Source organism: Notolabrus celidotus, chromosome 12 (assembly GCF_009762535.1).
Source record: "Notolabrus celidotus isolate fNotCel1 chromosome 12, fNotCel1.pri, whole genome shotgun sequence".
Classification (NCBI taxonomy): Eukaryota; Metazoa; Chordata; class Actinopteri; order Labriformes; family Labridae; genus Notolabrus; species Notolabrus celidotus.
The window spans coordinates 11,881,503-11,894,314 of NC_048283.1; the positions used below are offsets into that span (position 1 = coordinate 11,881,503).

General features: G+C 40.2%; 2 protein-coding genes across 2 annotated transcripts; one reads left to right on the top strand and one right to left on the bottom strand.

Annotated features, from left to right (window-relative positions):
* Positions 1 to 3,495: 3,495 nt before the first annotated feature.
* On the bottom strand, positions 3,496 to 5,019 carry LOC117822780 (apolipoprotein A-I-like). The gene is made up of 3 exons (XM_034697690.1): positions 4,694 to 5,019; positions 4,428 to 4,578; positions 3,496 to 4,300 (listed from the first exon to the last, which is right to left on the bottom strand). The coding sequence occupies exons 1-3, from the start codon at positions 4,731 to 4,733 to the stop codon at positions 3,724 to 3,726; spliced, it is 768 nt and encodes a 255-aa protein (XP_034553581.1). The 5' UTR covers positions 4,734 to 5,019; the 3' UTR covers positions 3,496 to 3,723.
* Positions 5,020 to 8,848: 3,829 nt separating this feature from the next.
* LOC117822781 (apolipoprotein A-IV-like) lies at positions 8,849 to 10,586 on the top strand. The gene is made up of 4 exons (XM_034697691.1): positions 8,849 to 9,240; positions 9,345 to 9,396; positions 9,525 to 9,675; positions 9,776 to 10,586. Exons 2-4 carry the CDS (start codon positions 9,357 to 9,359, stop codon positions 10,350 to 10,352), a joined length of 768 nt encoding a protein of 255 aa, XP_034553582.1. The 5' UTR covers positions 8,849 to 9,240; positions 9,345 to 9,356; the 3' UTR covers positions 10,353 to 10,586.
* Positions 10,587 to 12,812: the final 2,226 nt, after the last annotated feature.

Here is a 12,812-nt window from a genome sequence, read left to right on the forward strand (position 1 = left end):
ACTCTGTCAAACTTACCAGTGAAAGCAGCAAGGACAAGAACGACAAGGACCTTCATGGCTCTAAGGTAGAGTATCTCACAAGTCCACTTGGCAGCGCTTGTGTTCAGGTGGTGAGATTCTGCAGCTTATATAGCATGACAGCCAATAAAAATCCCAAAGTCCAGATATCAGTGCCTTGCTGTCACCTGGCATCACCCTGCTGTCCTCGCTGGCATCTTGTGTGCACAAACAGGAACATATTGTAACATATGAAAATGGGAAAAGGAAATGGAATGGGAAATAGAAAAGGATGGTAGCATAAAGGAGGTCAATAGACTCTTTGTTATGGGGTTAATTCAAAAACTATATAACTGAAGGTCCCTTTGTGGCAGGGAATTGTTAGTAGCAATGGTAGTAGTAGTGAGCATCAGAATAAACAATCAACAGTCAGGCCAGACAGAGTAGTCTTAAAATAACAGTAAAAAAAATCCTGCTCATGTGCATGAATGTGCTAAATTGAACACACTCATAATTTTGTGAACAGTGAACTGAACGGCTCAATTTACAACTCATGAATGGGAACAGGATCTTCAATCTGGAGACTGTGAACGACAGCTCACAATCCGGAAGGATCCCAGAGGTATTGAGAGTTGCAGAGAGTTGCTGAGAGTTACCCAGCACTTTGTTTTGCCACAGTCGGTATAGCCTTTGCGGCTGGTAATTGGATGTGGTTAGTGGTGCTAAGGAAGCCAGCTCTTGTGAACATTTGAAGGAATGTTGAACAAATCAGGACAGATTCAAACAGGCTTTAAACTCGTATGGTTTTCACTTTTTGTGATTGTTTGTTCAGTGTTTCTTTACCCTTAGCCCTAATATTTTAGGTTAGAACCACCTCACCCACATCGTCTTTAATGAGGCTGATTTTTTGTGTGGATTTGGGTGTTTTAGTCAAAACCTATAGCTGAATATTCAGCCAAAAAATAACAATTATACGTGTGTTTCTTAGTGTTCAAAGTTAATTATTTTTTCCCCTATATTTAGTTGGGATTTCCTTAGCTTTAAACTTGATATTTGTCTACAATTCTATGATAGAGTACATTATTTCATTTAGTTCCAGAGGCTCCACTGAAAAATATTTAAGGTGCAGCAAAAAAATCAATCATGACATAGTTCATTTATTTGGACCATGAACTTAGTTTGACTTATATAATACTGAACTATGAACGGGAACTAGATTATTTTAATCGGTGTCAACTGAGCCTTGAACTAAAGCTAATTCTTTCTATGAACTTGCATAACACTGGTCAGGAGGATTACATGTTGGTTACCTCCATTCATAAAAATACGTTGCCAAAGGGTGTGTATACCTACATTACATCATGGCCAAATGAAGTCTTCTAAAGGTGTCAGCAACTATTCATTAGGCTCCCTCAACATAGTCCCAGACAGCATCAGTCAGCACTTCCAGCTTCGGCTTGGGTTCATCAGCATAGAAGAGGTTGGCATTACAGCCTGTAGTGTGAACACCTGTAGGTAGATTTTGTTTGCAGTGAGTCAGCCTCCTTTTGACATCAACCAACGAACAGCACAGGACAAGACACAACAAACAAAGTGACAAAGTGCTCAGTACTAAAAAAGTGACCCTCAATAAAACCAAGAAATGAGCAATTCAGAAAGAACAAAGTCAATAAAAACAAGATAGAAATAAAATCAACGATTAGGCAATGCAAACATGATAAATAAAAACAAGTTAGAAAGTGCCATCAGTAGAAAAAAAGATGAAAAAGATCCATAAATAAGTCATAAATAGTGAAGAACTGTTTGTAAAGCATCATGCTGTATTACTATGACTTGTTGCTCATACTGATGGCTGCTGGGACGAAGCTGTGTTTATATCACTTGGTTGTACAGACTCACAGGTTGTCCTAGGACCCCTGGAGATCCGCGAACCATAGCGTGGGGGTCCGTGAAATAGTTATGATACATTTCTAATAAATTATACAATTGTGCTGTGTCATTAAAAACAGCATATATACAGATGAGGATCATTTGTGCCAATGAAACCAGCATATTGGGCCCATTACTCCCACCCTAGTTAGCTTTGGTCCAATAGAAACTGATATGATTGGGACACATCACATCAATCTGTCACGTATCACTCATTCACACTTCGCTCCATCACAACTGTTCCTGCTACTACTTAGCTTTGCTTACTAGCTTGCTAGCATGGAGCCATTTCTAATTCAGTTCACATTGTCAAGTGATGCTAAGCCCAAGCTAGCAGGTATATAGAGTTTGGTTTTATTGAGAACAGTGACGGGAGACCAAAATGAGTCATGTGTCTTCACAAAGCTATGAAGCCAGCCAAGCTAAAGTGACGTGATCACAAAGCACCCGGAATATAAGGACAAAGCTAAAGACTTTTTCCAGCGAAAGAGAGAGGAATACATCCGCAAGAAAACACTGATGGTGAAGTGTTTTCTGTGTATCACTATGGCACAGGTCTGAAGTATTTAGATTGATAAGTTTTACAATACAAATAGTTCCAAAGGCATCTAAAAGTGCAAATGGTAGTAAGCATATGTGCTATATTACAATTATGAGGGGGTCCTTGGAAAATATTCTCACCTGCTTTATACCTCTGTCCAGAGCTGAAATGCAATATGTAATGGGTGGGAGTCACTCCTCGGTTCATTCAAAGACACAGGCTTAAAACTTGACACAGTGGTAGTTCAGCAAACAGGAGCCGCAACTTGTTATTGTTTCCCCCTAAAGTTTAACATTAAAAGTGTTTTTAAAAAACTGACTTTGATCATGTGATGACTCACACTGGTTTCAACAAACAGACAGTCTACAGTGCAAAAAAGAGCTCTTAACGGTTACCAGGTTGTTTATTAATTAAGTATATCATTGATCTCAATTTTTCCTTCAAATGCTGGGTATCAGCCTTGATAAGACTGGAGATATGTGTGATTTATTTGTATTCAGAACATTAAAAGACACAGTTGACCTTAAATAAACCAGATGTCAGTGGCTATATCTCTTTGATGTCATTCTTTGTATAGCCCCAGATAACTCTCTGTTCTTACAACTCAACGTTCTTCTGCCATTTCAGTGATGAAGTGACTCTTTACGTTCACCAGATGGCACTAACTCTTCCCTTCAATTCTTGTTGCATCCACTTTACCAAAAAATGTGTTAAAAGCATATATGTGGTTGAAAATGGAAAAATAAAATGTTTGATGGCACAGTGAACATCATATGTGTGTTTTAAAAGTATTTCTATTATTAGAATCACCATGTGTAAGAGTGAGGAAGTCGTTACAGAAACAATTATTGGGCTCACATGACCTTATGATGGTTATTGTGTGTGTGCTTTATTCAAACAAATGTATCTTTATTTTATTTGATTGAATAGATGTGCAAATTCAATGTCCTCCGACATTTTCGACACTTGTTATATAGTTAACCAGCGTTTTGTAAAAAAAAAAAAAAAAAGCATAACAGACTCAGAAGTTAATGTTTTGCTTTTTACTTTATTTCCATAATATAGGAAGAGAACACCATGAAGGTCACAGACCAACACTCTATATGTATCATTTAACACCTTGTTAATACTTCAAATATATCTTTGGACATGTGCAACTTTTGAGAAGATGAGCTAGTGGTTGTAAACTTGACAACATGATCTAGGGTTCAGAGAATACTTTTTCATTTGGTGCAGTTTCTTTCTTTCTTGTTGATTTAGTTGGTTTTGACAAAGGACTCATAGAGGTTGTTGAGACGAGCCTGGACGTCCTGGGTCAAGGGGTCCAGTTTTCCCCTCAGATCATCAACGTAGGGAGAGGCCATATCTCTCACCAGCTGGACTCTCTGAGACACCTCACTCTGGACCTTCTCTGTCACAGGCGCCAACCTCTCCTTGAATTCCTGCAGGTGCTGGTCCACCTTCTGCTTCATGTCTTCAGTGTAGGGCTCCAGCTGAGTCTGCAGATCCTGCACGCTCTGCTCCAGGCTGGCCTTCAGCTCCTCAGTCTTCTGCATCAAGGTTGTTCTCAGAGCCTCAGAGTCCAGGGAGTCTGCATAGGGGGCCAGCTCCTGTTTCAGCAGCTCCACTCTTTCTTGGATCTTGACCTTCATGTCTTCAGTTAAGGGATCAATCTTTTCCTTGACTGTGGCAATGTCCTTCTCCAAACGCATTCTCAGGGCGTAGGTCTCCATGGAGACTGTGCTGATCATGTCCTGGGCCCCAGGGGGAAGCTGCTGCTGGACTCTTTGAGCGTACAATGTGGCAGCATCTGCACCCTCGGTGATACGAGCACTAAACGAGAGAGAACAGGGAGATGAAAGTTTGGCTTCGTTCCTCTTCTTGTTATGAAGATTGCACTTCAGCTACCTTTATCCATACTACATAAAACACATATCACCAGTGTCTCTGTAAGACTTACGTCATATCCTGACCAAACTGAGACTGTTTGATCATCTGGACGGTGTCATCAGCTGTCTGGGTGGCTTTGGCAACATAGTCCCAGAATGCTTCAGTCAGCACTTCCAGCTGTGGCTTGGGTTCATCAGCATAGAGGAGGTTGGCATTGCAGCCTATTGAGTGAAAACAAGAAATTGAAGTATTCATAATCACTACTCAGCAATGTCTGTATTCATCTTTATATGAAATCCAAGAAGAAAAATTTGATTTTCTTTCCATCATACTCACCGGTGAAAACGACAAGGACGAGCACAGCAAGGACCTTCATGACTCTCTTGTGAGTGGTTCTCTGAAAGTCCACTTGGAAGCGCTTGTGCTTAGGTGGTGAGATTCTGGCGCTTATATAGCGAGCTGGTCAGTAATGATCCCAAAGTCCAGATACTAGTGCCTTGCTGTCACCTGGCCTCACCCTGCTATCCTCAGTGACACCTTGGGCCATGGAGCACTCACAAACAGGCGTAGACTGTGTATACTGCACATTCATACTTGCAGCTACATGTAAGAGATTATATTCCAGATACCTATTTTAATATAAAGCACGATTATTGCTACAATATTTTATGGTCTTGATTGATTTTTCCAAGAGCTATCTGTGATTTATTTCTTCTAAAAGCAACAAAATCCCTAACCCCAACCTTAAATGAACCCTGCTCTTCCAGGCCTGTGTTCACTAACCGCAGATAAGTCTTTGCAGAGGCAGACAAAACCTCTCCCCTACAATTTCTTTGATGTCCGGCATTGATTAGATAAACAGATGAAGGTCATTATCTACATTAGCCTGACATGTTGCCAGCTGATGTCAGAGTTACTCATGGTTCTAGTTTCATGTGTCATGCCAATGTCCATAAATCCCTATGGTGTCATTTTGGCCAAAGGTTAGCAAACCTGAACCTCATCAGCCACTGGAGGACAAAGTAACTCGAGTTCATACCAGGTTTTGAACTTTACACCTCAAGGTTCATATTTTGCAACCACTATTCAACAGATGATGTGTATTTGTTTGAGTGGGGACACAATTTTTTTGTATATGAATACAAATCCTCAACAGAGACTGACATGTGGAACAGGAACATCTAAATAAAGAGAATATGATCCTTTTGCCCCTGAGTGCTACCAGTCATTAATAAAAAAAAAAGTGCTGAGAACAGTTTTATGTGGTCATATTTCCTGTTTAATTTGGTACTTTGGCAAATTTGTTCCAAAAAAATACTCCTGCCATGAATACATTGTGATGGTTTTAAGGTTAAATTAGCACAACTATTATGATTAATGGCAGTACCTTAAATTAAAGACACACCAAGGCCTAACAGTGCTGTTAGAGCAGAATAAATAAGAATTGAATAAAACTATTGTCTTCGGCTTCACAGAAAAGCATGGATCACAATCAAGATGACATTTCAAAACAGCAAGAGATTAAGAGAGCGCTTGGGGTTCTTTGTAGAATCACAGTCGACATGGTTCATGAATATTAAAAGAAACATTATTGAAAAAGTTAAAATTTAACAAACATAATTCAAAAGTAAGAGAACTGGGGGTCATTGGCATCTTTACTATCAAAACACTCACAGCTGTGGGAAGGCTTTGGTTTATTTAATTTGAGATTTTAACATCTAATTAGGATTGGGACAGATGATTTGTATAAACAGTGGTGGTGATTTGAAGCAGTCTGATGCGTTGACCTGATGGGAGCTCTCCAAATTGGGAGCACAGTGAATAAGCCAGGTCACTTGATATGTCAAAAACTTTCTTTTTGGTGCTCAGTACATGTCGGTCAACAAGGGGTATCTGTGGTTTCCCCGTAATTAAGTATTGACCATTTATCAGAGTACCTGCAGTATAGTGTTAACAAGTCAAAAAACAGCTCGTTAAGAAAACAATAATCACAGTAATGAGTGAAGTCAAAAGAAAAAACAAGTACACTGCATTGTCTAAATCATAGTTGTCAAATTTGTAACACCAACAGAACTGAACATGTCTTGTGTTTTAGTCCAGTCTATTGTGTTTCCTGTTTTACTTTGTTGTTTTATCCCTATGGCTGTTTTCGAAACCGCCACCGCATTCCAAAACCGGAAATTCAGTGACGTCTGGCCCAGCGTACTGCAACACATATCGAACAGAACAGTCATACTACATACTAAATTCAAACGCAGTATGAAGTATGTAGCAGGTAGCAGGCAGGTAGTATGTAGTAGCAGGACGTCACTGAATTTCCGGTTTCGGAATGCGGAAGTAAACAACGGCCAAGCTGATAGAGAAACTGCTTCTTTAGCATCACTTATGATTTAAAAAGTTAAGAGATGGTTTATATGGAATTTAATAATTTTCACAGCACCTAAAAACTGAGTTACCCCCGTCAAAAAAGAAGAGAAAAGAAAAAGCGGTACAAGCGCTGTGCATTGTGGGAAACAGTACACGAGGCAGACTGGTCCGATGCATACTGTGAAATTTTCCTGAATCAGTAGACATTCAGGGAGTTTTGACATACTGCAGATTTTGCTCTTTTTCACATACTAGTTACTACATACTGAATTTTGGCCAAATTAGTACGTACTGCTAGTATAGTAGGCGGTTTCAAAAACAGTCCGAGGCTGTTTCCGAAACGGCCTGCTACATACTACTTACTAATGCAGTAGGCAGTAGGAATTGCCTACTACATACTGCGTTTGAATTTAGTATATCGTATGACTGTTCTGTTCGATCTGTCATGCAGCATGCTGAGCCAGACGTCGCTTGATTTCCGGTTTCGGAAAGCAGAAGTAAACAACGGCAAAGCCGATAAATAAAATGCTTATTTAGCATCCATTTATGATTTAAAAAGTTAGGAAGTAGTTTATATGTAATTTGATAACTTTCACAGCACCCAAAAACGGATTCCCCCCGTCAAAAAAATGGAAAAAGAAAAAGCAGAACGAGCGCTGTGCATTGTGGGAAACAGTACGCAAGGCAGACTGGTCCGATGCATGCTGAGATATTTTCCCGAATCAGTAGACATCCGGGGAGTTTTGGCTTACTGCAGATTTTGCTCTTGTTCACATACTACTTACTACATACTGAATTTTGGACAAATCAGTACGTACTGCTAGTATAGTAGGCGGTTTCGGAAACAGCCCAAGTTTCTAGTTTAGTTTTACTTCCTGCTCTTGTGTGTTTCTCTCATTTTTTGATTACCCTCATTAGTTTCACCTGTGTCCTGTGTTCCACACCTGTGTTAATTACTCTGTGCATTCAGTTTCTCTGTTGCCCCTGTCATGTGTTGGATCAGTATACGTCTTCCTTGTGTTCACTGCTTTCTCTTTTGAATTTGGTTCTTGGATGTTTTTAATATTTTGTTGTACCTTTTGTTCTTTTATTATTAAAATCTTTATTGATTCTGCACATGGGTCCTCCTTCAAGTTTTTCCCATCGTGACAGAGGCCATATTATCACCATGCAGTGTATCAATTATCAGTTTAGGAAGCATATAGAAGAAGTCCATTAGAGTAAAAGGAAAAGTTAGTTCAATGCTAAGTTAGTTGCTCATATAATGCGTTTTGTCGAACATTTCTGACAGCATCGATAACTGAGGAAAAGAGTATTTAAGTTTGCAATGAATGGTTTAACACCGGATACTTTTAAGTAGTTTTTTAATGATCTGGAGGCAGACGTAAATGGCTGTGTTCTGCCTGATATATCGTTACTTTGATCCATTTTTGAAGAAACATTGCTGTTTAGCTTTTTATTTTAGGTCTTTTTTTTACGTATAACAGTCATGTGTCTTGTATCATGTTTGTATAAATGGTTGCTCACTTTGTTAACTTTGTTAACTGTGTGTTTGTCTTGGCACTCTTGAGAAAGACTGTTTTAATCTCAAAAAGCTTTTCCTGTTTGGATAAAGGTTCAATTAAAAAGAAGACACCTCCATCCTTGCAAGCAACATTTTTTTGGTAGTTATATCTCAATTAATCCATCACTGATAATACCTACTTAAAAGAGGTAGACAGTTTGTATCTGGTTTCACTTGTCAATGATATGCTCAAAAACATCAATTTATTATTTGTGCAGACGTTCTCACACCTCTCAACTATCTAAGCCACCTTCTCCTTCAGATATGTTCAACACTACTTTTCAGTCCCTTCTTTTCTTCCTACTCTAAAAATAACTCATAAAAAATGTGTTTTTGATTTAGTCTGACAGCCTGAAAATAAAATGTGTTGGAGAAGTATGGCTCTATTTTGACAGCAAGTGGAAAAATATTTTCCTGACATAAATCAAACTGGATTCGGATTGAAGATTGAAATTATGGTTTGTGGGATTATTTGGGGCCTTCTGCTACAGGATGCTGGCTCCTTGTGCTACTTCCCTCACATGGCTTGACCCTAATACAAAGTCCACTGGTGTTGGCACACTGAGATTATCTGGTCTTATCTGACGCCTGTTAGCACTGAATTGCGTGGAGTGTTAATTGCTGTATCCTGAATGTTTCTAAATGGAAATCTACCCCTTTATTTCTAGGATTGGAAGTCAAGTTCATCATAAGGGCAAATGTTAAAAGCCAGATAACTGTGGCGTTTGTGAAGATCATGTCCTTGTGTCTGTATTAGAGCCTCCGCAGTCATGTGATGGTAGCCTTGAGAGGCAGCAGAAGCAGGAAGAGAGCCATTATGACAACATGGCAGTGACTCCTGGACTTTGGGCGCTTGACTACAACTGTCACCTGACTTCAGTATATATGGAAGCAACAGACAGACACACTCACAATCACACTGAACGCTCAGAGATACACAAGCCAAAAGCAGGTGAGACTTCAACTTCATTACAAACCCAAAATAAGAAACAAATGTAAGTGATTTCTCATGTTCCATGCAGCCTGAGAGTTAATGAGATCATTATTGTTTTTCAGAAATCCGCAGTCATGAAGGTGCTCATTGTTCTAGCTCTTGCAGTGCTGTCCGGTAAGTTGCAAACATGTGTTTTTTCTTGACTCTAGATGTGCATTCCTCCAACAATTAAGAGCAATCAATACGGACGAATGGCTGAAAATGTGCACTGTTCTCAATGTGTGTTTGTGTCCACCCAACAGGCTGTAATGCCAACCTCTTCTATGCTGATGAGCCAAAGCCACAGCTGGAAGTGCTGACTGAGGCTTTCTGGAAACACATTGCCACAGCCACCGAGACAGCTGATGAAACCCTCAAGATGATCAGGAAATCACAGTTTGGACAGGAAGTCAAGTAAGTTATGCAACATGTAGCATCATTAACAACATGGTGTTAACTGGAATGGAATTGTAAACATTCCTGATGGTCTGATCATTATTTGTCTCTCCTCCAGTATTCGCCTGGCAGAAAGTGCTGACATTGCCAGCAAATATGCCATCACCCTTCAGGAGAGAATCCCCCCTGCAGCTCAGGACCTCATGAACAAGATTACCAAAGAGGCTGACGTGCTGAGAAACATGCTGAGCCAGGAGCTGAGCACAGTCCGGGACACGCTGGAGCCTTACACTGAAGACATGAAGGTCAAGATCCAGGAGAGAGTGGAGCTGCTGAAACAGGAGCTGGCCCCCTACGCAGAGTCCCTAGATTCTGAGGCTCTGAGAACCACCCTGATGCAGAAGACAGAGGAGCTGAAGGCCAGCCTGGAGCAGAGTGTGCAGGATCTGCAGGCTCAGCTGGGGCCCTACACTGAAGACATGAAGCAGAGAGTGGACCAGCACCTGCAGGACTTCCAAGACAGGGTTGCCCCCATGACCGACAAGGTGCAGCTGGAGCTGGTGCAGAGAGCAAACCTCGTGAAACAGATGGTGGCACCCTATGCTGAAGACCTGAAGGAAAAGCTGGACCCCTACACTCAGGATCTCCAGGCCCAGCTCACGACTTTGTACAAGTCTTTTGTGGAAGCCAACTAAGTCAACCTCCACGTGGGCTCCATCATGTCTCCTGATGCCGGCCTTGTTTGGTCTACCTCTGTTTGAAGCACGAAAAATAATTTAAATATACAAAATGTACTGTAAACCAAATGAAACTGGGTACATACCCACAACTTAATATTTATTGCTAGGTGCAAACTTTTGCACTTCATTTGTACATACTTTACGTTTTTATAATGTGTGGCGAGATTTGGAATTTATCTTTTTGCTATTTCTGTGAGTGTCAGAAATAAATTGATTGATCTGGAAAGTACAACATGTCTCTTTGATTTTTACAGTCGACAAAGAATATGTATATGTTCTCATTTAACTGATCACAAGACATATTTATTTATCCAATCATCAGTCTCAGAACTGACAAGCCCTGAATGCTCACAGAACACACAGAGGTATAATTAAAGAGGGACTGCTTTGGTCACAAGCTACAGAGCAGACATTTAAAAAAAAGTGCTGAGAACAGTTTTATGTGGTCTTATTTCCTGTTTATGATTCCTGCCATGAATAAACTGTGATGGTTTTAAGGTTAAATTAGCACAACTATTTTAACTAATGGCAGTAACTTAAATTAAAGACACACCAAGGCCTAACAGTACTGCTAGAGCAGAATAAAGAATTGAATAAAACTATTGCCTTCGGCTTAACAGAAAAGCATGGATCACAATCAAGATGACATTTCAAAACAGCAAGAGATGAAGAGAGCGCTTGGGGTCTTCTGTAGAATCTACAAGCTACAGAGCAACATGTGCTGTTTTGAGTTTGTACTTTATCTCTCAAGTCTTAACATGCCCTGCCTCCTGTCACAGTTTCGTCTTCCACTTTATCCAAAGGCTGACTATCATTCCCTCCTCTATACTTGTTAATACATGTATATAAAACTGCACCTTCCCGATTTCAACACAAAAACAACAACAGAAATGACCAGGGGAAACATGGACACAGTCAGTTATTGATTTTAGGTCTCATAATTGAAAACATATGCTGTGCCACTCTAACACACATGTTAACTAATAAGTCCTTATATGAAATGGTTTTTTTTAAGTATTCACCACCACAGAGTTGTTGAAGTCATAAAACCAACAGAATGGCCCAACCTCCTATTGTAGTAAATATACACAACACAGCCTTATCATGGCTTTAATGACTGAGCCTGCATCCAACGTGGAGGGTCAGAGTCCAGTGACAATCCTCCACACACACTCACACATGAACACACAGGCTCACACACATACGTGTTTATGTGTTTCCCTGTCACATCAATAGTATGACTTCAAAAACATGGAAGTGGACATGTTTGTTTATGGGTCACTATGAAGATAACAGAAATTTCAAGGACTTGGGCCTTGGGGGACGTCGGTGTTTTGATTGAGAATAAGCTTGGATTTCATCTGATTCTTCAATAAGCTACTGTTAGTCAACCACTAATCATGTTGGGAGAAATACAAACATCCAAAGTTAATTCCAACTGATTAGTTCTTTGCCATACTTGATACCTTTTTCTTAACTCTAAGTCCCCTGGATTTAGTGTGCTATTATTTCTTATTTCCAAGTCAGTTGAGATACAAATCTATATCTGATGACAGCAAAGCACCGTGGGACTCAACAAATGGTAATTTGATCTCACACTTTCATGCTCTGGCCTGCTGTGTACCTTATTAGCACTTGTGTAGGCAGACAGAGCGACTATTCACACCATATTACCAGCCCAAAGAGCCATAAGGCATTGTGGAGGCCTTCAACCTAACGGCTGCTTTCTAGACTGACGGCTCTTTCGAGGCTCTGCCCCACAGAGCACTGACGGGAGAGGAGGGAGCTGTTGTTTGACGCACAAAAGTTTCTGTGAACAAGACACATCTTGCCTCAATCAGCGCACTGGCAGAGATGCTGTGCGACTTTGATGCAGATGTTGAGGTTGTTTACGGGCTGTTGCTGCTGGTTTGATAAGCAGATCAGTGCCTGGGGAGATGAGGCGATAGCTGTCTCACGTAGATGGGTCATTGTAAATGTACTTAGGCATTGTCGTCTGCTCCACCTTTGTGTGTCCTATCAGCTGGTCTGGATCCAGAACATAGATGTTTATGAGGCAGTCTTGGAAGACAACACATTGATGTTGTGCAATATACTGGAAAGTGGCATTACAATTTATTGAGAGTAAGGTTTTCTTTCCACATAAAATCAGTGTTTGAGAGTGAATGAGGTTGAAACTGAAGTAGTGCAGGGAAAACTGTACATAACTTAACACTGGAAGACAAGAGTGAATTCTGTGAGGTAAAGGTAATAAAAGAGGATCGAATCAAGGGTAGGGGTATCACAGATGGTGTAGTGGTTCTCCATGAATTATGGTTAAAATATTAAAATATGAATATGCACAGACAGACACTGCACTAAGCACTATTTTGAGTGACTTCCTTGTATGCCATTTTATACTTCTATAATACATTT

What these genes read in the sequence shown, in the direction of transcription:
- LOC117822781 (XM_034697691.1), top strand. Translation starts at nt 9,357, where the DNA reads ATGAAGGTGCTCATTGTTCTAGCTCTTGCAGTGCTGTCCG. An exon ending in AGCTCTTGCAGTGCTGTCCG is followed by an intron (nt 9,397 to 9,524) that starts GTAAGTTGCAAA and finishes TCCACCCAACAG; the next exon opens with GCTGTAATGCCAACCTCTTC. An exon ending in CAGTTTGGACAGGAAGTCAA is followed by an intron (nt 9,676 to 9,775) that starts GTAAGTTATGCA and finishes TCTCTCCTCCAG; the next exon opens with TATTCGCCTGGCAGAAAGTG.
- LOC117822780 (XM_034697690.1), bottom strand. Translation starts at nt 4,733, where the DNA reads ATGAAGGTCCTTGCTGTGCTCGTCCTTGTCGTTTTCACCG. An exon ending in CGTCCTTGTCGTTTTCACCG is followed by an intron (nt 4,579 to 4,693) that starts GTGAGTATGATG and finishes TTCACTCAATAG; the next exon opens with GCTGCAATGCCAACCTCCTC. An exon ending in CAGTTTGGTCAGGATATGAC is followed by an intron (nt 4,301 to 4,427) that starts GTAAGTCTTACA and finishes TCTCTCGTTTAG; the next exon opens with TGCTCGTATCACCGAGGGTG.